Below are 25,633 nucleotides of genomic sequence, written 5' to 3' on the forward strand. Positions count from 1 at the left end.
AACATTTTCAAAAAAGACTCAGCCATTTTTAGTGCTGAATACTATGAAGTAGAATCAGAAAAGTACAGATCACTTAATTTACAGTATTGTTGATAAACAAAACATTTGTAATCTTATTCTCCACCCTCATCACACCAGAGATCCAGGTATTTACCAAGTGAGCAATGAAATGTATAACATGAAATAGGGAGCCATGTTTCAGTGAAGTGATCTTAATAGAGCACGTTATGAATGAGGATGGGGTGTTACTAGTATCCCGCCTTCAATTAGTGAAGCACCCAGGTCACTGGAACATGGTCAGTGACATCTAGAGAGGTTGGAGGCTGTGGTTTCACAGGAATAGGACTGTTTACATCCTACTAAAACCAGCAAATTGGCAAATGAAGCCTAAATAAAAGAACCTTATTATTTGTTGGTTGACTTGTTGAGAGTGCAGCATTGTTTCTCTGGCTTCAAATATATCATCCATAAAAATTTACTGCAAGTGTTAGGCTTGGGTTATTAGTAGGAGAATCGATTGAGGAGAAGAAATGAAGAACACAAATTTCCTAAAACATATTCGATATTCCAGTTGAGTAATGATCAAAAAGTTTTTACATCTTTGTTGTGCCAAAAACATTTTGATAAAGAGACATCACAAAACATCCCTCTCCCTTTCCAAAACTGAAGTGCCTAGATGTTAAGTTTACAAATCCTATAGATAACATTTGGTCAGAAAAATTTGTTGCATTAGGAAGTGAAAGGATAGCAACAGTTGGCTTAGTCACAAAAGGGGAAATGGCACACCAATGTCATCCAACACACCAGGGTAACTCGACAAGTAATCTAAAAGTCCATCTTCATCAGCAGAATCAGCAGTCAAACAAATTACATCACACCAATCACCCAGATTTTAGATTTGATTAAACAAATGGCACTCTTTCCCCCAACATGATTCCACTATACTGGGAGCCAGTGTTTTGTATCACACATTACAAGGTGTTAGTAAATTTTAATTTCTAATGTCAAAAGAACCTGGCCTATTGTAAACATTGGACATAAAAGTCTATAACAGAACTTATGTATTTATAGGCATTTTTTGTCTCCATGGAGATGCGTGCATGTACAGGTGTGTACCCTGATTATGGGTTTGAAGTATTCTGAGATGAGTCTTCTGGAATGAATTGGTTAAAACAGCTTTGAATGCACAATGGTGACATAAAGCATCCTAATACCCATTACATGCACAAAATGTAAGGTTAAAATGTGAACCAGAGCATTCAACTGGGAATTGCAACTTTCAGCAGCTTAATTGCAGGAATTGTTTTATATTCAAAATATCTAAATCAAGTGACTGGTAGCATAAATTTAACAGTCAAAACCCAAAAACATGGAAAACTTACTAAGGAATTAGTTCTATAACATTTTTCCATTCTCTTCCAAGTGCCCAGTAAAATTCCATAGGCACAACTTGTCCTGTGATACATTGCCAAGGTGGCCATTCTTTATACGGTGAGCCCAGCCCAATATTGCCCTCATACAATGTCCACATACATGCACTGTTCAGCAGCGGCTACCAGATGTCCAGCAGTTGCAGCCACCTCGATTGATTTCCTCCCTTCCCTAATCGAGGGCTGGAATGGTCAATCTCCACTTACTACAGCTGTCTGGTTCACAACCTGTTAATTCAGTAGAAACTGGCATTTAAAGCTGAGGTCTTCCATGTAGCATCCAGGGTTTTAACATAGTTGCCTTTAAATATTAAATCTATCAATTGAATCAGTCTGTTTCATTATGTACTATGAGCAGAGAATTGTGTGGAAAACCAGATGAGGAGCAGCCAGGGGTGGATCATTGAAAACTAAATTCCAAGATCCATTTTAGTTATACACAAGAGAGAAGATAAAATCGATAGGATCTTTATTTTCAAACTATAAACTTCAGATTTTAGTGAACAAAATATCACTTAAAAGTAGTTTTAAGGGCAACACAGGATGACGCCACATTTCTGAAATACAACATTAGCACATTTAACTTGCAATTGACGGTATACTACTTTCAACAAAATAAAAAACAATTTAAAAAGGCAATATTTAATTACATTCAACCTGTTCCAGCATTTCAGTGTTTAATCCCTCCCTGGGAGAGAGATTGCTTAGTATTTATTACAAATAGATTTATCATAATTTATTATTGTACCCTGTGGCTAAAAGCCTGCACGATTGAGTAAATGTAAAATGCAGAGTTATAATTTGTTTTTTCTAGTGACAAGAGACAGTGTCTGTTCCCATGATTGCACAAATTGACAGCTATTGAATCCCTTCCCCATAATATGCAGCACAATATCCATTTGATCGGCAATGAGTGGCACCATTTATCTTCACAGCCCTAAGTACCGTTTCCCCAGATACCACATAACATGGCATCCATTCCCCTGGTGCCAGGCAGTGCTCTTTCACAATCACACTGCACCCAAACCTTCGCCAGAGGACAGGAAGGCTTTTCTCCGCCCTCCTCTAGGCTCTAATTCCCTGCTTCCCTGGAGATCACACTGCAAAATGTCTCCAAATGTAGTGAATACTTTCCTCCACCTTTACTGAATTTAACCCAAGGGTATACAAATACTGATGAGAATATTTTGGCTGTTACATGGTACAAGAGTTGCTTCAATTTTTGCCATTCTCTTGCCAAAATTCATAATATTTGGACAAATATTTTACCAGTACTGCCCTCAAAAGAAATAAAGATTTGTACACAGTATTACTTTTTGTTCCTGTATAAGGTCACAGTGTCACAATAGTTGATTAACATTGCCATTTTCAAGACTTGTTTTCTAGTTTAACTATTGATTCCTAAAAAAGTCTCTGGGTTCATGTTAGCTCCTGGTCCTATCCAGAGATTTAAAAAAAAAGCCATGGATTAGAATATTTATCATGTATAAGTCACATGGAAGCAGTGACCATACAGCTGGCACCACTGCTGCTCAGGCACTCCGTTCTAAAGTGGATACATAGTTCTCACGTTATCAGCTGCATCTTGAATTGATATCACCTTGTAATTAAATGGATACAAAATAATTCATTTTATTCATCAATGATTTGATTTACAATAATTACTGACTCTGTGATTCAAGAGTGCATTGATCTCACTGGATAATGTACTGAGAAGGATTTGCCTTATGAGTCACCATCCCTTGCATGTACCAATGCCTGAGGCAGTGCACGCGTGCACACACACACAAACATCATTGCCAATAACTGTCACCATATGACACAAAACATACAACTTACACAAGAGAAGTTGGATTTGCCTTATCTCTTTAGAAAGGTCTCCATCCCAGATAGCTGGTTGGGATGTTTAGAATGGTTTTCGATAAAGTTAGCTGAACAACACTGGCTGTTGTCTGCCATGGTGCAAGCATAAAAACCCAATGTGAACTCAGAAGTCAGATAAGGAAGCGTCCAATACTGGTTGTCTGCAACTGCTGCAGGAAATAAACAATAGGGGAGGAGTGGGGAGAAAATAGTTTGAACAATTTGCAGGTCATTTAAGGAACAGGCACCTTATTTCTGCTCATGCTGACTGACCTGTCACAGCCCTTCCAAGGATAAGCAGGTCCAGCTGCATGCTCCCGAAACCGACTCATTTTGACATGCGTACTAGATGACTGGATTTTTATTTTGTGCTTGCTGATTATGTCAAGTTAGGCATGAAAGATTTGTTGCATGCAAGCAAGAATATATACAACATAGTGGCTTTAATGGGAGAGCAGTTTTGAGATTTACATATATATATATATATTTTAAAAAATTCATTAGACCAGAAAAGTGGTACTGATGAAAAGGGCTTTCTCAAAGTGTCAGATTCACTGTCTAGTGACCACACCATGAAGTACTTCTTTCACACTGATTAAAAATATATTTTGAGAATTTTATCTATGTCTCTGGAGCGCACAGATTACTCTGATAACACACTTAACAAAAGCTTTTGGCAAAAAAACCATAGAATCTGCTTTTATTCACCTCCCACCCCCTCAACACATCTCACAGAAAAGCATCTCATTTTAAAAACTTACAGTTTCAATGATCGTACTGGATGTGAACGATGAATGGAGGCGTGTCTGATTTCTTCGATGAGGCCCACACAGTCGATTACAATGTCTCTAATAATCAAGTATGCAGTCCATTGCAAGTTGCATTTATTTCAGGAGTATTTCAGACAATGCAATAAAATCCATTATCCTATGGTCACTGCTGATCAATTTTCACTGCTTTCTGAAGTGATAGCTAAAGCCGCAGTGAAAACAGTTTTTAAAAAAAATAAGAACAATAAGATAATACATGTGTGAATTATCACTTTAACGGTCCATATCGCGCGTCACATTTGGGAATGTTTTTCTTTAAAACCCAACCCAATTGATGACCGTAGAATAAACAAAATATGCCACTTGGTGCTGCTGCTTTACCAGTGACTCGATCGCACCAAACATCTCCCAGTCAAATCGGGTCTACGGTGACAACAGAAGCAACTTAGTTGTGGCAGCAGTAATGCAACACCACATGGTGCAATATTCTGTCTTTATTTTGCTGCAGATCAGCGCTGTCTAATTTATACCATGACCCTCTTGTATATATGCAGTGTAGTGTACACAGATACCAAGTGAGTCAGACACCTATAGAAAAACTACAACACGTCATGCATGATGTAAGAAAAGAAATGAAAAAATATCATTTTGGGCTTTGTGGTTCTTTGTTTTTCTTGATTTTTCTTCTTTTGTTGAATTAATTACCCTGAGTCGACATCACATCAGTCGACTGTGGATCGCAGAATGCCCCATATCGGCCGTAAATGTCCTTTGCTCGGACTGCAAAGTAGTACTTGCTTCCGGACACAAACTGAGTAAGGGTGCAGGCCATAGGAAGTGGCAAAGCCTTCACTTCTCCAATCTTCTTCCACTGAGATGGGGTTGTGGTAGCAGGATCTTCATGGTAGGCATAGAGATGGTAACTGTCCACAAGCGCACAAGAACGGTCCACTTCCAGGACACTCCAGGACAGGACAATTCCGTTTTGACTCTGGACTCGCGCTAGCTTCAGGTGAGGCTTCTGGGGCGGAGAGGTATTAGCAGCCTCTGGAGGTAACCGCTGTGGCGCTTGGGCCTCAGGGAGTGGTGCTGGGTGGATGGGTCGAGGTGGCTCCTGCATTAAAACAGACAACGGAGAAAGTCATTTTCAAACTCAACACCTGGGAAACCCCATCCCAGGCTTTTGCAATATGTATTTTTTTAAAAATAGCTATCAGTGCAACATATATGAAAAAGTAAGGCTCTAGAGAATCTAAAGAAGCTCCATAAGTAGAGAGGGGAATAAAGAAATAGAAAGATATGCTTGGGTGTGATGAAGTAGAGGGTGTGATGAAGTAGAGTGGAAGGAGACTTACATGGAGCATAAATACTAGGCCAGTGGGGCTGAATGGCCTGTTAATGTGCTATAAATTCAATGCAAAAATCACAAAATTAATGAAAGTAGAAGGACCCAGCAGAATTATTTCTTCATGGCAAAAGATTAGGAACTATGGAACATGTTGCAGTTGTACAGAGTCTTGGTCAGAGCTCTTCTAGAGTACCATGTTCAGTTTAGGGATGGATACATGGGAATTGGAGGGGGTACAGTGTGGATTCACTAGAATGAAAACAGGGCTTAAAGGGTTAAATTACGAGGACATGTTGAATAAACCTGACTTGTATTCCACCAAGTTTAGGGATGATCTGATAAAATTAAAATAACTTGCCCGTGTTACAATCAAGAGTGACAGCTGAAACAATTTATTCACTGAGAATGGCCCGAGGAAAATGAACTCAAATCACAATTGCTGCAGAGAATCTACTATCAGAGAAGGTTTTACTGTCCTACCACTGATGGTGGGCAGAAGAGAAATTGGGAAGAGCTTATATTTTATTTTTGATAAAGGAGGGCAAGGAAATTTGTAATTCCTTTCACTCCATTGTTTCTGTTGGTGTTTGTATTTATACAGTGTCTTGTTGCATTGACAGCTCTCAGTGTTTCAAATTAATTTTGTTAACATGTTAGAAAGCAAGTTAAAGAGCAGGAGCAAGAAGTTTGGATGATGCTTTGAAGCAGCAAGTTTTACGAGTAAATAATATAAGTGCTAAAGGAGAAGGATTTCTAACCAAAACACCTGCTTTACAGCTGCATATCCTGGCAGTCCTGAATGCCTTTTTATTATGTTGCTTAGAGGACATATTTTCTTTTCCATGTACAACACTCGTAATGGTGAAACTCCAAACAAGAAAGCCAACTTCTTTCTGCAAGTCAGATCTTTGCCAGGCAGGGGGCGGATACACCTCTGTACGCAGGTATCTGCCAGGCAGGGGGCGGATACACCTCTGTACACAGGTGTCTGCCAGGCAGGGGGTGGATACACCTCTGTACACAGGTGTCTGCCAGGCAGGGGGCGGATACACCTCTGTACACAGGTGTCTGCCAGGCAGGGGGCGGATACACCTCTGTACACAGGTGTCTGCCAGGCAGGGGTCGGATACACTGTATCATTCATCAGGCTGCAGAGTAGCTGGTACAGGTGCAAATGTTCCACATCTCATTCCGAGACCATGTGATAAGTGATTGGCCATTCTTGGCAGGATGATCACATTCAGGCTCTTGGTGCCCAAGTGGAGTTACCAACTGTGTAGATCAGCTAGCTTAGCATGAAGTGTGAGAGAAGGGGGCCAGATTGAGACAACACAAATGAAAGCAGATTTCTTTCATTTCCCCCAGTGTTCCTCGCCTTCTGGCCGATGCACATGATCTCAGTTCCTGCGAGTCCATTCTGTCAATCATATCACCACATTATTTCTGAATTACATAACAAACTTTCTTGAACCTGGGACTCAATCTACAGATTTAGACAATCTCAGTTGAAAGGGATTTTCACTCAGGTAGCAGAAAGCAGTATTTTAAGTCTCCCTTCAATGATGGATGTCACATGACTCAATCCCTACACCAGATTGTGGCTAATGTTCAATTATTGTACAGAATCAATTCCAGTGCCTGTACACCAACGCTTAGAATGACTTACCTGTGAAGGCCGGTGATGTACTGTGAACTGAGGCATATTCGGCATCACAGGGATGGAGATTACATTATTCACAATGTAAGATGTTTGAGGCAGCCGGACTGACATACCTGCTACATAAAAGGCAATGCGTTATTTTGGAGTATTGCACATCCCATCATACAATACTGGGTCGGGGAGAGGGAGGGGGGTTACCACCAGAATAGGCATCATAAAAAGGCACTCTAGTTGCAGAAGAACTTAAATTTGATGTAACATTTTATTGTAGTCTGCGAAAGATGGCCTTGCTCAGATTAATGATTGTGGCATTTGAAAATAAAACATCCAAAGGTTTACCTTGGTCAGCAATTAAATCAAGAAGGGTAAAGGATGCAGTGACCTTACATTTAGTCAGTAACTACATTACAACCACTGCACTAGTATTCCAAAGAGTTGTGATGAATTTATTAGACCGATGAAAATAAGAGCGCAGAAACCTTGTCCTGTCCAGCATACATCACCCACTGGTTCCCAGCCAGTTGCTCCTGTCTATTTAAATAATGAATACCTATAAACTTATCAAAAAGTGAATATCACTAAGATCCTTTACATTCTGGTTCTGTTACCCAATTACCTAACACTAACTACGGAGCTAACTGAGTATCTATATACATTATTGTTGCACGAGATAGCGTCTCTGTAAGAGGCCACTCTGGGCCAACTAGGATCTGCTCTTCATGCTCAAAATCCAACCATTTATAAGAAGATTCAAAAAATGTTGAACAGCAAAAATCTAGCTAGTCCAACTAGCCTGAGACGTACAGTTGTAATGCCATAAGCATCAGATTCAGAAATCTCCTACACCTTAGGGTAAATGTTTTCATTCAGAAGACCTGGGTGCACATAAATCACGGAGTTAACATTCAGGTATAGTGAGAAATTAGGAAGGCAAATGGTATGTGGCTTTTGTTACAAAGGGATTGGACTATAAAAGAAGTCTTAACACAATTATGCAGGGCATTATGAAGCCACACCTGGGAGTACTGTGTGCAACTGTAGTTTCCTTACCCAATGACAGACATATTTACCCTAGAGGAAGTGCATCAAAGGTTCACTAGCCTGATTCCTCAGATGAGGAAATTTGAGGGGGGATTGGATAGATTAGACCAATATTCCCTGGAGTTTAGAAGAATGAGATGTGATTTAAGTGAAAAATATTTAAAATTCTTAAGGAATTTGACAGGATAGATGCTGAGAAAGTGTGTTCCCTCACTGGGGAATCTAGAACACAGGGCCAGTCTCAGAATAAAGGATTAGGTTTTAGGATTGAGAAGGGGAGAAATTTGTTGACTACTCCAGATGCTCAGTCATTGAGTATATTCAAGGGTGAGGGCGATAGGTTATTGGATTCTACTGGAGTTGAAGGATATGGGGAATGTGCATGAAGGTGGAGGTAACATGATCGTGTTGAATGATGGGCACATTCAAAGGGCCAGATGGCCTATTCCAGCTCCTATTTCTTATGTTCGGTGACATGCAGCCTCCTGGCAAAGTCAAAAACCTAGATGAGAAGTTCAGTTGAAGATATTTTCCATGTCGTTGATTCTGCCAGATTCAGTGTCTCTTCTGTACCATTGCTCCTCCTTCACTTAAATTTATGAAGGTGGATTAGAGTTCACAAGGATTAAGTTGTCCAGATGCCGCATATAGTTATGACAAAGCGTAAGATGGCAATTTTCAAATTTGTGTAACAAAGACAACTTGCAAAATGCATGATTTTTCACTGTTGATTTTTACTAGGTGTTTGATCAAACGCTCTCTCCAACAGCTGTGGTGAGTGGAGTATCAATCAGTATAGATACTTATGCATAAATAAGCCCAGCAACTACAGGCCAATCAGGCTTGGCCTAAATAGCCAAGTGGTTATGGTACTGGGTTTGTAACCCGATGACCAAGAGTTCAAATCTCACAATGGCAAACTATGAAACTATGTAACGTCATCTGAATAGGAACAGATCTCGAAAGAGTTACAAAGATATGTTAATTTAAAAGATTATCAAGAGTTCAAATCTCACAATGGCAAACTATGAAACAATGTGACTTCATCTGAAACAGATAGAAACATGTTTGTAGTCGAAAGTGTTACAGGCCAATCAGTTTAAACTTGATGGTGGGAAAGCTTTTAGAAACCATAATTCCGGACAAAATTAGCAGTCACATGGCCAGGGTGGATTAATTATGTAATGCCACCACAGATTTGTTAAAGGCAAATAGTGTTTAAACTAATTTGATTGAGTTTTTGATGAAGTAACAGAGGGCTGATGAGGGTAATGCAGTTGATATGGTGTATATGGACTTTAAAGGGCCATAAAGTGCCACATAACAGGTTTGACAACAAAGTTAAAGTAGAGTAGAAGGTAGCAGCATGGATACAAAAGTTGGCTGAGCGACAGGGAACAGTAGTGGTAAATGGTTGGTTTTTGGATTGCAAGAAGGTACAATTGGGGTTTCCAGGGGTCAGTCCTAGAATCCACAACTTATCTGGGTATATAATCAATAACTTAGACTTGGATGTAAATTTCAAAATGTGCAGATGACACAAAATTTGGAAATATTGCCAAGTATGAGGATAAAGATATCCAAGAGGATAGACTGGGGGAATGAGTGGACACATGGCAGATGAAATTTAATGGCAGAGAAATATATAGTACATTTTGGTATGAAAAATGAGGAAACTCACTACAGCTAAAGGGTGCAATTCTAAAGGGGGTGAAGGAACATAGAAACCTGGGGGTGTATGAGCACAAATCATTGGAGATTAAAAGTAGTTAAAAAGGCATGTGGGATCCTGGGCTTTATAAATAGAAGCATGGAGTAAAAGCAAGGAAATTATGTTGAACCTTTATAAAACATTGGTTCAGCTATAACTGAAATATTAGGCTAGATTTTCACTACTGAGGGGGATAGCTCAAGTCGGAACATATCCCGACGTGCCAAACCCGCTTTAGTTAAAACGTGCCCCAAATCACACCATGTTTGCTGCAGTAGTGGAAGATGGGAGAGGGGTGGGGGGCACAGGGAAGGAGAGGGGCTGTGGGATTCAGTCAGGCCCACTGAGCACAGAAGCGGAGGGTAGGAAGCCACAGGGGCAGGCAAGTGCTAGGGGTTTAAGGAAGCATGCCTCTGGGACTTCATCCCAGTTGTTTCAGAAGCTGTTAGGTCTCATCTCTCACATTTTACCACCCACACTCATGGCCTCTCAGACCCTCCACACCAACTCTATAGCCATTCACCCAGTATCCAACAGGGACAAACCCTGGGAGCCATGAGGAAATAAAAAATGAACTTCTAACAATCTTACACAGCTCTCACTCATCCACACTTGATAGTTTGAAAACTGCCACCATAAAACCCACTCAAAGCTTTTAAATCTCAAGTAGTTAAACTCTTAGAAAAATCAACTTCGTTTCACACTCCACAAAGATAGCTAATCCGTTCATTGCCTCTTTAAACTATCAAATTGTGAACTCAGAACCCTACTGAGATAACTGTAGCTTTTGAAACTTAACCAAGCATTCATAATGACATAATGATAGCCCTTGGGGAAATGTAAACAAAGAACTCTACAGAAACTCTGTTTACATCTACTCTATCCATTTGTGACTCCCACACTGCGGGTTAAGGACCTTGCAATAGCCAAAATGGGGTCTGTTTGAACTCAGCACTAAGTTCAAATGGGCCTGCTGAGTTCATATTTCTCTTGTTGAATCATGCCCTGCTCCCTTTTCCCTACTGGCAAAAATTGGATCTGTCAGAATTGGACACAGTGCCTCCCACCATTTTAAGGTCCACTGTGTCTTCTTGACTTTGCAAAAATCTGGCCCATTGTCTGATTCTGGGCACCACACTTTAGGAAGGGCGTGAAGGCTTTAGATGGTGTAGAAAAGATTTACGAGAATGGTTCTAAGGATGAGGAACTTCGATTAGGAGGATAGATTGGAAAAGTTGGGGCTCTCATTAGAGAGGTTGAGAGGAAATTTGATAGAGGTATTCAAATCATGAGGTGTCTTGACAGATTAGATTAAGAGACACACTGTTTCCATCGCTAGAAGGGTCAAGAATGAGAGTGCATAGATTTAAGGCGATTGGCAAAATAATTAAAGGTGACATGAGAAAACATGTTTTTAGGCAGCGAGTGGTTAGGATCTGGAATGCATTACCTGAGAGTAGAGGCAGCTTCAATCTTGGCTTTCGATAGGGAATTGGATAAGCAGATGAAGATAAAAAAAAAAAAAATTGCATATGGGGAATGGCCTGGGGAGTAGGACTAGCCGGACTGTTCTTGCAGAAAGCCAATGTGAACTCAATGAGCCTTCTTCTGTGCTGTAACCGTTTTATGGTTCTATTATTCTAAAGAGTACATTTAATTCTTGCGTCTGGTTTTGAACCTGGTCCAGGCAGATTGATAAATAGCACATCTCTCAGCTGGCGGCACAGGAAATTCATTTTCAAAATGAAATAAAATCAATGCTGTGAATCCCTAATCAATCCAGGTGGCAGCATGGTTTCCTAGAGTGGGGCATTCTGGATAAGCTCCCAACTTCTCACGACATCAAAAGGGCTGTTGCAGGATGAATGGCCCCTGCCCGGTTGGAAATATCACTGCAGCAGCCTAGTGCTGAGGAAACCCAACATGGCAGGTGTCTGGCCTGGAAAGACATTGGCACATCATGAATGAACTGCTGCACAGTGTACACTTCCTGTCTACAAACCTGACTTCCTACTGTCATGATTTTTGGTTATGCTCTCGTCAACATGTAACATTGTACTTTGCCACGTCCACAATTCCCATTCAATTCTGTTACACCATCAAAGTGCACTTACAGGTTCTGCCACTAACTGGCTTGTGGACAGAGTTTCTGAATTCTTGTTCCCAACACAACCACAAGCTTGACCAATAAAAGAGATTAAACCACTGACTGCATGCAATGCCACAGAGCATTTACTAACTCGTTTTAAATAGAAGCTGAATATTCTTGGGAAATAATAATGTATGAAAAATGGATTGGATATATACTGTTCAAGATTGTTCTTCCCTTTACAGTAAGCTAAACTTAACATGCAAACAGTATCCTTACCACTAACTGGTGGTTGAGGGCTGGGCTGTCGCATAGCCTGGCTCTGTGTTGTGACGGCACGCACTGGATTGTGACTTTGGTATGGAGGGGGTGTTGTAAAAACCGTTGGGTTTGTACTTCCTCTTTGGAGAGTTGGAAGGGGTGGTCTCACAGGGGCCTGTGATGTCGGTGGTGGCATTGGAGGACGTTGATGCTGAAGCATGTTAGCACTTGTTTGCCCTACAAAGAGAACATATTAAACATTTTGTCATGACTGCTCTACATTTTTAATAAGACCTGACTTTTTAAATAGTCAAACCCGTGGCTTGCATCTATATCAAATCTTTCACAATCTCAGGATGTACAAAAGCATTTTATATATAATCACTGTAATGTAGGAAAAATAATTTGTGCACAGCAAAATTCCATGCACAGTAACGCATTATTGACCCCTCTTAACAAACCAGTGCTAACACAAACATGCTAATACGCTTAGTGCAATCGTCCCAGAAGCATCATGTAATCAAAACAGACAATTATTTCATAAAATGTGTCTGAATACAAGCTACTGAAAATGGTGGCAATGTTAATACAGGTTCTCTTTCCCCAAATTTCCACTCGTGAACAGAAAAAAGAGTCTCTCTGAAGACTCAACTGATAATATTCAGTGCAGTAGAGCCACCCAGTTCATGAAGATTAAGGAAATAAAGAGCTCGCATTGCTATACTGCCTTTCACAGCTTCAGGACATCCCAAAGCACTCCACAGCTAATGAAGCAGTTTTGAAGTGTAGTCACTGTTGTAATGCAGGAAATTTGTAAGTAGCCAATTTGTGCACAGCGAGCTCCTGCAAACAGCAATGTGACAATGACCAGACAGTCTGTTTTAGTGATGTTGGTTCAGGGATAAATATTGGCCAGAAAATTGTGAGAACCTCCCCAAATTCTCAAATAATTCCACGGAATCTTTTATGCCCATTGATCCAATTTAGCATTTCATCCAAAAGATTTCACCTTTGATCGTGCGGCATTCCCTCTGCACTGAAGCATCACTGTAGATCATCTACAACTTTTAGAAGTGTAACAATTATCAGCCACCTGACCCTCACCCCTTCTCAACCATAATACTACTGCTTGGATGTGATCAGAAATTCTGACCATTAATATTGGTTCCAGTACCTGTTAGTACTCTACCTGCAGACACGCTGTGCACGTTGGTGGTCTGTATGGTTAACCCAACTGTACCCGGGCTGTTCTGCGGTGCTGGCAAGTGGGACTGCGCAGAAGTCTGCTGTGGAGAAATTCCCTGGGGAGCTGCAGGGGTTCTGACCTGTGGCTGGACAGTGGGTGAAGATACTGGAAGCTGAGTTGTTCCTTGGTTAACAGCCTGATTCTGTTTCCTGGCATCTAGGCAAGAAAATAGCATATCAGCCTTTTGTAAACATCCACAGTGCAGTACCACCCCAAAGAGAGGGGAGAACTGTTTATGCACATATTTATTTAAAAAGATTGTGAAAATAAGGGGATGTTATGTCCTCAATATCCAAGCTCAAATTTTACTTAAGGCTCTATAACAGTATACCACTCAAATATTCTTATTGCTGTAATGAGGTATTTCCTTCATGCAATCTGACAAAAAGGTGAACAACTTCTGATGGTCTTCAAATAAACATAGGAACCTGTTTTGCAATTCAATGAGATCATGGCTAATTAATCCATACTTCTTAATAGCTTTGGATAACAATAAAAAAATCTGATTTAAAATTACAATTGATCTAGCATCAATTCCTGTTTAAATCTGATTTAAAATTACAATTGATCTAGCATCAATTCCTGTTTAAATCTGATTTAAAATTACAATTGATCTAGCATCAATTCCTGTTTAAATCTGATTTAAAATTACAATTGATCTAGCATCAATTCCTGTTTGCAGAAGTGTAAGTGTTCTCCAAAATTCTACCACAGCGTACAGTACATAAGTAATTTCTAATTTCACTCCTGAAAGACCTAACTCTAATTTTTAGACTATGCCTCCTAGACCTATACTCCCCAAACAGAAATAGTTTCTCTCTAACTACCCCATTTCCTTGAATATCTTAACTTTGATTAAATCACTCCTTAACCTTCTAAATGCCAGGGTATGCAATCCCACAATGTGTAATCTTTTCTTGTAATTTGGAGCCCAGATATCATTCCAATAAACTCATGGCCAAGGCCATTATATACTTAAGGTGTGGTACTCTGAACTGCTCATAGCACTGCTGGTTTGATCTAACCAGGGTTTTGTAAAAGTAGAGCATGACATCTCTGACTTGAGTTCCAATCCTCTAGATATACAGACCTGCATTAGCTTTTTTGGTTATTTTCTATACCTGTTCATGACATTTTAATGATCCACATACCAAGAACTCCAAGTCTCTTTGAACCGCCACTGTTTCTCACTTTTCACCATCCATAAAGAACCATGTTCTATCTTTTTTTGTCCAAAGTGACCTGACATTTATATTGAAATCATTTCACAGTTTTGCCCATTCATTTAGTCTATCAATATCCATTTTATGCTTTCATCTACACTGCTTACAATGCTGCCTATCTTTAGGTCATCGGAAAATTTGGATATATGGCTTTCTATCCCATCATCTAAACCTTTAATAAGTATGCTGAATAGTCGAGCCCCTTCACACATTTGCGGGTAAACACCAGTCACCCTCCTGCCATTCAGAGTACCTGCCCATTATCTCTGTGTCTCCTGCCACCCAGATCAATAAACTGCCTTTAATTCCAAGGGCTTCAACTTTAGCTAACAGTCTCTTATGAGGGACTTTATCAAGTGTCTTCTGGAAGTCCACATAAATAACATCCATGGATATTCCCCTGTTGACTAGTTTAGTCAGTTCTTCAAAAAATTTAATCACTTTCATCAGGAATGATCTAACCTTTACAAGTCCATGCGAGTTCCCTCTCAGTGCTCAGTCACCCTAACCTTAATTATAGACTCTAGTAATTTCCAGATGAGATGGGTTTATAATTTCCTCCCTCACCTTTCTTAAACAGCGGAGACATATGCATAATTTTCCAATCTAAAAGTACGGTTTCTGAATAGACACATCTTTGGGAGATCATAGTATCTGCAAAGCTCATTACTAAATCTAATAAATATGTCCCCTCATTGATTCTAGGACGTATTGTCGCAGAAAACTATCCCAGAATTCACTACCTTCTGGCATGTGTTAGCCTGCTTTTCCCAATCTATATGAAAGTCGAAATCCCTTATTAAAACCACACTACCTTTGCTACGTGTCTCGAATCTCAGAATTTACGTAATCTACTACTACAGAGCTGCCACCAGGGGGCGTATACACAAGTGCAACTAGGTCTTAAATCTTTTTCTATCTCATACCTCTACCCACTGCCTGTTTACCTCTCGTCATATCCTCCTTCATCATTGAAATGATTTAATCCTTAAGCACAAAGGCTACTTGCCCCTCTCTAAACTGCTGCACTGAAGCTAGGGACTGAACAGATAGACAAGAGAATGGCTAAAATGCAACCCTTTAACACGGTCTCTACGCAGCAGTTTGTTGAACACAAAAGTTAATAAATAACGAAGAAGATAAATCCATAAGATGATACAAATACCAATTCCTGCTGAGACAAAACTCTGCACCAAAGTCAGGTAAGCTTTTTAGCAAGTTAGCCAGGAATACATTGCAATTACAGGTGAGGGTTGCAGATTTGACGAGAATGATATTCGATCACATTAAGTATAGGAAAGCTGTTAGAGGAAGGAGGAGGAATAATCCAAAGCTCCATACCTTGTGCAGATACATCATCTTCATCATCGCCCGTCAGGTCAATGACAGCTCCCATGTCACTTCCTCCTGTCTTTGCACTCTGAAAGAAAAAACTGCTGTGTTTTGCAATGGCATTCCTCTAGTCGTGATGGGCTATATTATCAACATGTGGTCACGTCACTACGTACGGACCTGTGACTGGTGTTAATTGCACTGTGGCTTCTTGCCATTTTCTACTGGCTCATTTTAAAGGTTCAGTTCAGTGACTGTTTCATTCTTTCATAAACCTTATACTGATTAATTCATTACATCAAATCATTTTTAAAAATCTCTCACTATTTGCAGTTGTGAGTGCCTAGAATTATAAAAGTCTTGCATGTTGATTGTTAGGGAGATGGTGATTAAAGTGTAATCATGGATTAAGCACAGCAATGGGGCATGATTGCAACTGTGGGATTGGGACTGTTTTCCTATTTATTGCTCAATACCCAGAACTGGAGCACCAACTCCTTCCTGAAGCTCCAGCATCTGCAACCAAGGGAAGTCAAAAATCCCCACATTGACATCCTGCTGACAGATATCAGAACCCCACTGAACCTACGATTAGTGGATCAAAAATGACATGGAAATCTTGTGCAATGACTTGAATGAGCAGATATTCCGGTTAGAATTTAAAATGGAACAACAAACTAACAAGGTTTACATTAATTACTGCAGCTGTTCAGAGAAAAGTAACAATGTAAATGTTGCAAGTGTAAACACTGTTGTATTAATAGCCCCTTTATGGAATAGAAGGAACAGGTACATATTTTATTTCTTAAAAAGCCAGCTGGCAATAAACACAAATGGCTTGCTTTAATACTTGGGGTCAGATTTGTTCCCACATTATGTACGCTGACGATATCCAGTTCTGCCTCATCGCTACCTCTCTTTCAACCTCTCTCATTTGGAAGCAGTGCTTATCCAACATATAGTATTGGATAAGCAGGAATTTCTTCCAATTAAATACAGTAATTGGAAGACCAAAGTCACTGTTAGAAACTGTCATCCATATCTTTGTCTACTCTAAACTTGACAATTCTTAATGCTTTCCTGGCTAGCCTCTCATCTTGCACCATCCGTAAACGTGAGGTCATCCAAAACTTTGAACCCATATCCCAAGTGAAACTGTTTTGTTCATCTATCATCCAGTATGTTCACTGACTGACATTGGCTGCAGGTTAGTCACTGTCTCAGTTTTAAAATTCTCATCCTTGTTTTCAAATCCCTCTATGGCCTCACCCCTTCTTCCCTCTATCGTTCGTTAGCCCTACAACACCAAGCTTCCCTCCCGGAATCTTTGCACTCTTCCAATTTTGGCCTCTTGTGCATCCCGATTTTCATCACTCCATCACTCGTATCCATGCCCTCATCTGGTGAGACCTTAAGCTCTAGGATTCTCTCCCTAAATCATTCCATCCCCTTCTGCTGAAGACACTTAAAATATCTCTCTTATCCTAAAATATCTCTCTTATCCACTAATATGGTTTGATGTAAATTTTTATTTGATAATGCCCCTGTAAGGTGGTTTGGGTAATTTTATTAAATTAAAGGCACTAAATAATGCAAGTTGCTGAGAAGAGTTTCTAAAAAGGAGATAAATGAATTCACAAAGAAACAACTGAGAAAATTAGGGATAATGAACAATGAAGCATGCACATGACACGGGGTGAATTCCCACAGGGGTTCTCCCAGGTGCCCTCCATGACTTTAGCAGAACAGTGACAGAAACCCTGAGGGGAAAAAAAGGACAAGTAGGAGAACCCTGAAGGAAATTCACCTCAGGAGTTTTGCTGTGCCTAGGATTGTTTGGGAATGGGATGAACAGCAGCAGGATTCCTCAATTCATGACCTGTATATTAATAATAGATTTCATGGGCCTGTTTATTAATAATAGATTTCCTGGCATCTTCATTATGTTGGTTTAAATAGAAGTATTATAGGTTAATTGCTGGTCACAGGGACCAGTAAGGGGAATAACATATTTAAAAAACATCCAAATGAATTTACCAGTCATGTACTAAGTAGTGTTGGACAATCACACCAATTCTAATCTATTTGTTAGTGATTTCATAGAAATAAACATTAATAGTCAAAGGAACATATTCATGCTCTGATCCACAGAGTCAGCAAAAGCTGCTATCGCAACATTCATTTCTTTTTCATTTCACAGTAACAGGCTAATTCTACACTGGCCAAATTTGACCAATTCTCCATCTAGCTTCCAGGTGGGGAATTGTATTGTGTCAGAGAATTGTGCCTTGTCCCTGGCGGAAGCCTGACCCTTTCCATCTAATAACCTCAGCAAAGGCACTAAAGTTATGGAGGAAACTATGGTCCGCTTGATCTCCCAGCTGCAGAAGTGACCATCTTGGCTGTTGAGACCACCAAAAGAAATAGAAAGATACCGTGAAAGAAACAATGAACACACAGATAGATGGAGGCAAAGCTTTCAAGGAAAGAGGAAATTCTGGCTGCAACATTTATGTCTTCGCCAAAACACACTTCCAATACAATCAGTAGTAGATTTATTACACATTTACTATATAGGCACAGATTCTGTGGATTTCTGTGCATGTTGCAGGAATAGTCCTCCATTTCTCAGATGATTAGATCATAGAGATGACTTACAGAACAGAGGTACAAATTGCTATTAGAAATGACATTGTGCATTTGCCCTTCAGTCGCAACTGGAGCTGTTGTGCTTGGCTTTGACACTTTTAGGGTTGTAGGGCTGAGGAGGGTAAGGGGTGTCCTTATCTCATTTGCCAGCCAAACAAATGAACTGGATGGAAGTTCATTTTAGCGCAGATGGTTGAGAAAACCTGGGATGGTTTTTCTGTCTGATATGATTGCTACCATGAAATAGTTCATCTAACTCCATGTCTGGCACAGGGAAAATGTCAGGAGTCTAGCAGCAAATTTTAAAATTCAATTTACAGGATGTGGGCGTCACTGGCTAGGCCAGCATTTATTGCCCCATCCCTAACTGCCCTCGAGGTGGTGGTGCTGAAATGCCTTCTTGAACTGCTTCAGACCCCTGATTTGCAAAACAAGTTGTATGCAAGTGTATAGGGAGTGGATCGATGAAGAATTCAAAACAACGGCAAAAAATTTTTCACTGATCTAAGGAGCAAGGCTCTACAGGCATGAGATTTGCAAGTGCAACAGATAGAGACTGATCCCCAATGAGCATTTTATTTAGATTATATTTTGTACCAATGTACTAGTTTTTAGTGATGTGTGTACCTGGATGCCCCAGATCCCTTTACTTCTCCACAATTTCCAGACACTTGTCATTACAAAAAAATATTTTGTACATATTTTTCTACTATCAAAATTGGATTTCACACTCCTCACTTTGAACTCCATGGGCCCCAGTTTTGGCTACTAAGTTAATCTGTCTATGCACCTTTTAACTTCCTGCTGCCATCTACTCTGCTGTTCCCAAGGTTGTCTCCAAACCTAGATATACAACTCTCAATTCCTTCATCCAAATAATTGCCAACCTACATTACAAGGTTACCTCCAGTTCCTCACACCCTCATTTCTACTCAATCTCATGCTGAACCTTATCAACTGCCTTCTGGAAGTTCATATAGACAATAGCCATTTGATACTTCCCTATCTACCTTGTTAGTGATTCAAAAAGTTCAACATGACTCACCCTTTACATCAACGTACTGCACAAAAACAGGTCATCTGGCCCAATTGGTCTATGCTGACGTTTATGCTCTATGTGAGCCTCCTTCATCTAACTAATCAGGATATCTTCCATTCCTTTCTCCCTTTTTTACTCATACAGCTTGCTATGCTGATTGCCTCAACTGCTCAACAACTGATAGCATGTTCTACATTCTTGCTAGTGAGTGAAGAAATTTCTGCAGAATTCTGTTAGATTTATGAATATTTATAACCTCTAGCTTTGGACTCCATGTAGACTCCTCTCTCCAATCAGTTTATATTTGTACAAATGTTCAGTGAGTCATGTACAAATTCTTCATGACTCTATTCCCAATAAAATTCAAGTAACTTCCCTGATGACTCTATTCCCGGTAAAATTCCAGTAACTCCCCTGTACTGATGTTAAATTGACAGTCTCTAGTTTCCTGTTTCTCACAATTGTCTTAAATAATAGTGACATTTGCACTTTTCCAACCCAAAGGCATATCTACCTAGTCCAGAGAGCTTGGAAAAATTATGACCCATGTATCTAACATTTCTCATTTCTTTACACAAGCAAAAACTTTGTCTGCATTATTTTTTGCATTGCTGTGGTTTTAAGTTCCTCCCCTTAACTTTACCTCGGGTTCCCTTCTACCGCTGGTATTCTGTCCCCTCTCTTCGCCATGAAAACAAATAGAAAATATTCATTTAATAAGTCTGCCATTTCCTTATTATCCATAATCCCTCCTGCAACGGTCTCCAATGGGCCCACATTCTCCCTTCCTGCTCACTTTCTCAATATAGTTATAAAACCTTCCGTTAGCTTTAATAACTCTTAAGTTTGTTAGGATAGCCTTTTGTATCTCATGGAAGCATTTAAATATGCAATCTGAGAATATTGCAACATTTCCATGATGGCAGAGACAAAAACAGTAATGATAGTATGGGCTGAACAAACTTGCATTGAAAGTAGTTGGCCCTTAGGTAGTCTAAAAAAGGGCCCTATCCACCACATTCAAAACTTATGGTCCATTATTGCTTATGGTCCCTTATTGTTGCGATTCTTTATTTTGGTAACACCTTTGGCAGTTAATATTATGCGCACTTAAACAAGCACAGCAGCATTTTAATCTAGATTTTTTTTAAATGACCAACACATCTTCCATGGCGTTAGTCAGATGATGCAATATTTTAAGGACTGGAGTGTTACATAGTGCAATGCAGTGTATTCTGCTCAGGTGGATCTGCAGCTCTTTTAGGCTCCAAAGATTTGTTAACAAAATAGGATTCAGTCACTCAGTACAATGGTCAGGGAACTCTAAAAGATTACAATATGTTCATCAATTTCAGGTTGCAGATATGAAGAATTCAGCAAATTTGTGTCTCGAACGAAGGTGTTGCATATTTTCTATGATTTCTAAGCAGGCATTGCACCTCTCAATGTGACATTTGTTCTTGTGGTAGATGTGTAATTTTCAAATAGGTTAACCTATTTTGGCCTTATTTTGTCTGATCACTGACTGAGGGAAAGTCTATGGTAATGGTGCTATTGGTTTAATGGTATTTCACTCAACTAAATCACTCATCTAGTCCTGATTATGTTGAAAATAAATGCAGTTTGTGATGTAGTCAGGTCCTGGGAAATCAGGGGCGGAATTTTCTGTGCCCGTTAATGGCGGGAGTGATAAGTGGCATAAGCAGACAATATGGCACAATCAGTTTCACAACAGCAGGAAGGCAGGTAGCCATTGTCTGTTCAGCCTGCCAATGGCAGGCCATGTTTCCCGCCTTCGGTCGCTGGGAACCTCAATGCAATACATTTGCAAATCATTATCAGGTCAGCCCACCAGGCACTTGCACCTCCATTGGACTGTCCCTTCATGTTGGTGGGAAAGCACACCGATGTGCTTCACAACAGCACAGAGGTGATGCACTCTTGGCAGCCCGAACTCTGGGTGAACTGGAGGTGAGTGCACAGCAATGTTCTGTGGAGCTCGCTAGAGTCACCTGTTGTTTTGCAAACTTCGGGGGGGGGATGGCGGTGCAAGTGCAACCTTACCGTTGAGGCGACTGGTGGCGTGGGGGTAGCTAAGGGCAACCCAGCCTCCAAGCAACTGTTGGTGGAGGGAGACGTGTCTCTGCCATCATGGAAATGTTGAATATAGGGCATTCGGGGTGGACGAGGGAAAGTGGCCATGCATTAGGGAAACCTGTTCAAAAAGTGACTATTCCTCTGCAACTGAGAAAGTTCAGGTGCAGCCAGATGGATATGACTGGGGTCAGGCTCCTAGCTTATCTGCCCACTCACACAACGCAGAGGCGTCCAAGTGCCACCAAGTTCTGCAGACCCTCCTCCCCACCACCCCCATGCCCCACTTAGTGGACTGCAGAGCAGTTGGACTGCACATGTTGTACAATCCCCTCGCTAAAGCTGGCCATGTAGCAGTCACTGCTGGAGGCGCTCACAGCCTCTTGCAATGTCAGCATCCCGGTTTGGACCAGTCTCCCTCATGGTTCAAGCTAACAGGGCAGCCAAGCAGCACACCAATCTCTGGCCTTCCAAGTGGTGGCCAGCACTCTCCAGCAAGCATTAAGAGGCCATCATACACTTAACCAGGACAGGTTCTTCATACACCTATACTAACCACGTGTCTCTCTCTCTCTCTTTCATCCTGCAGGAGTAGTACATCAGGATCATGGAGCCTGGTGAACTAGCTGTATGCCTGATGGCCTACCAAGCATGAAGATGAAGGAGAGAGCGACTGAGGCTCCTGGGTGCAGAGAGGCAGGAGCAGCAACATTAGGAAGCAGGGGTGGTTGGTGTTCCCCCACATACTGCCCAAGAGCCACAGCGAGTCATTGCTAGTTGGCGCCTAGTGACATCCAGGATCTGCAAATGCCACCTTTCATTTTTGCAGATGACTGAGAACGAGTGTCGCCGAAGACTGCGTATGTCGAGGGAGCTGGTCAATCACATCTGCCATTTACTGCAGGATTTTGTGCCACAGGGATATGGAGGGCATCCACTGCCAGTGGCTGTGAAAGTGACCATGGCGCTCAATTTCTATGCCACTGGCTCCTTTCAGGGCTCCACAGGTGACCTCTGTGGGATCTCTCAAGCCTCCGCCCACAAATGCATCCATGAGGTTATGGATGCCATCTTTGCGAGGGCACACAACTTTATGCGTTATGCCCAGGACCAGAACAGCCAGGATTTAAGAGCAATTGGATTTGCCCAGATCTCTGGTTTCCCACAGTTATAGTATGCGATTGACTATACTCATGTGGCCCTCAGATTTCCATCGCAACACACGGTGGACTAAATCAACCACAAGGGCTTCCATTCTCTGAAAGTGCAGCTGGTTTGCAACCACCAGAAATACATCCTGCAGGTGTACGCACGGTTTCCAGGGAGTGTGCATGACGCCTATATCCTCAGTCGGTCACAGATCACTGGAATCTTCCACGGTCCACAGGGGCTGCAGGGATGGCTCCTTGGGGACAAGGACTACCCACAGAGGCCGTGGCTGATGACACCTGTGCAGCGGCCTCAGACTGCAGCACAGCGACGATATAATGAGGCTCATGCCACAGTTTGCAACTTGGAGGAGCAGACCATCTGGGTGCTGAGGATGAGGTTCTGAAGCCTGGACCAGTCTGGTGGAGCCCTGCAACACAGTCCGCAGAGGGTGTCACGCACTGTCGGCATCTGCTGCACCCTTTACAACCTGCCGCTCCAATGGGGCAATGGCTGAGGAGGAAATGGAGGAGCTGCATGTCTCCTCAGATAAGGACGCCACCAACAGGTATGAGGTTGAGGTGGTCCTCGGAGGTGACGATGACTGGGATGAGGCCCTCGCACTGGCTAGATGAATGTGTGGCACTTGGGAGGCCCTCAAAGCTGCCAGATTTGTGGAGGATGACGACAATGACATGCAGAGGGGTGACCCCATAGTTCCTCACATTGCATTTGTGAATGTTTGGTGCCAGTCTGGTTTATGGCAGCACAAATACCCTCTGTGAGAATGCTCCTGTCATGGAGACACGGTGGAGGCTCCAAAAGTCACTGGGTTGCAGGAGGATGACAATGTGATGCATTGAGGACACTCAATAATACTTCACACAGCCTCTGAGAATGCCTGACGCCTGTCTGGCCAAGGACAGCTTGCTTGCGCTCTGTGATCAGGGTCAGATCAAAGGGATGCAGCCATGAAACATGAGAAGCATCTGATGCTTTGTCTGCCTTCAGCACCTGAGCCCTTCAGGAGCTGGAGCACAGCATCAGTGGTCACAGATGCTGAAAAGCTGGAGGACAGCCCCTCTTCAAAAAGGTGCTGAGAGCACACAGAGAATGAGAACACTCTGTGGCACCTGCCCACTACATTCTGGTAGAAATGACAAACTCCGCCGACGTGCAGGCATCAGTAATATCTCCAGGGAGTGAGAGGCCGGACCATCACTTTGGTCTGAAGGCTGCACAGAGCACAGGGAAGAGGCCCCGAACTGAGACATCTTCCTTTATCTTGTGCAAAAAGGTTTCACATCTGAATGACAAGAACACTGCTCATCAGAACAAGGAGCCACAGGTAGGGAGACATTCTTGGGAATTTATTGACGATAGTGAACAGTATGTACAAGTGATTAACACCATGCCCAGGCTGTGCAACTAATTCTTAACAGTCCTAACCCTGCCACTATGTCCTGCTACTCCTCAGACATCCACAACTGAGGTGGAGGCAGCCTACTGACTGTGACGCCCTATGATGACTTTGACGGGTGTCCCCTGGAAGGCTGAGACTTGGAGAGCCCCAGCCTGCTTTCAGGATACTGCTGTGTGGCAGTGGCACTCTCCTTGGCCTGTGGAGCTAGAGCTGAAGTCACAGAAAGAGGGGAGTCAGATGGGCCAGAAACTCAGTCACCTGGATGGATAGGCCTGGAGCGTGCAACTGCAGATCCCCCTCCATGTGGGTGCCCTAGGCTAACTCCTTGGGGAGTAGGGGTAACTGGAGTGAGATCGAGCTGCCCAATACCCCTCTCTTGTACACAATGTTGGAGGCCAACTAGAGCGGGGGTAGAGGACATCCCAGTGGGCCTCCACCACATCCAAAAGTCGCTCGAGAGATGCGTCGTTGAACCTGGGGGCTGCAGTCTTCTTCATTTTCAGCGCCATGTCTTCCGTGCAGCAGCAGTGAACTGGAAGCACTGAGATGTGTGCTTGCAGCTGGACTTTAAACATGGTGACTTGGCGTGATGCAGTAGCAAGGTGATGCTGGGTGGGCAAATGAGAGCCCACCCACCATGCATAAATAATGAGGTAGGTTCAGGACAATACGGCGTGAAAACCTGCCATCGGGAAATTTGGGAAAATTCGACCCCAACAGTCAGTAACCAGCACCCACCACCTGTCACCCAACACCCCTCCTCCACTTCAAATAAAAATTCTATAATTTGGGTGGTAAACATCCCCCTTTGCTAACTCTGTTTGCAACATGAGTTCAACTGCACAATCAATAGTAACTGGTTGTTATATGCCAGAATACAAAACCATCCATAGTTAGTAGACAGCACGCCAAACTTCCACAGGTGGTACCACACATGGGTGGGATGTGGGTTGATACTGAAATCTACCTAAATGGATCAGCTTTCAACATTATCATTAGCAGGGGGAAGTCTTGAGGCAGCCAGGAACTGCTGAGGGCAGAAGCAAGGAGGCTGTATGGTCAAATCCGCTAGTGCACCTAGTAGTTCTCCTGTTCACTTAGCTTCAGCTGTTTTATAGTGTGGGGGGAGGATGGTGGTGGTGGGGAGGGGGAAGAGAATAGATAAGAGGAGCTACTGCAGCCATTAAAAAGTGGATTAAAAAGTGGATTTAAAAAATCAGAGTAGTGTAAAACAGAATTTAAAAATGCAAATAATTCATTAATAGCAGTGCATTCAGAAAAGTGCAAGGCTTAAGGGGTGGGGTG

General features: G+C 41.8%; 1 protein-coding gene across 7 annotated transcripts in view; it reads right to left on the bottom strand.

Annotated features, from left to right (window-relative positions):
* Positions 1-1,882: 1,882 nt before the first annotated feature.
* Positions 1,883-25,633, bottom strand: part of LOC121271729 (activating transcription factor 7-interacting protein 1-like) — a 183,916-nt gene continuing 160,165 nt past the window's right edge. For 5 of the 7 annotated variants that reach the window (XM_041177924.1, XM_041177923.1, XM_041177926.1 and 2 more), the window contains 5 exons: positions 15,984-16,062; positions 13,348-13,575; positions 12,192-12,410; positions 7,078-7,187; positions 1,883-5,177 (listed from right to left, as the gene is read on the bottom strand). In XM_041177924.1, coding sequence (XP_041033858.1) covers positions 4,761-5,177; positions 7,078-7,187; positions 12,192-12,410; positions 13,348-13,575; positions 15,984-16,062 — 1,053 coding nt within the window. In that variant the 3' untranslated portion in view covers positions 1,883-4,760. The remainder of the gene's footprint in view (positions 5,178-7,077; positions 7,188-12,191; positions 12,411-13,347; positions 13,576-15,983; positions 16,063-25,633) is intronic. The other 2 variants (XM_041177929.1, XM_041177928.1) reach the window with 2 other exon arrangements.

The sequence above is a fragment of the Carcharodon carcharias genome, chromosome 31 (genome assembly GCF_017639515.1).
Source record: "Carcharodon carcharias isolate sCarCar2 chromosome 31, sCarCar2.pri, whole genome shotgun sequence".
NCBI lineage: Eukaryota > Metazoa > Chordata > Chondrichthyes > Lamniformes > Lamnidae > Carcharodon > Carcharodon carcharias.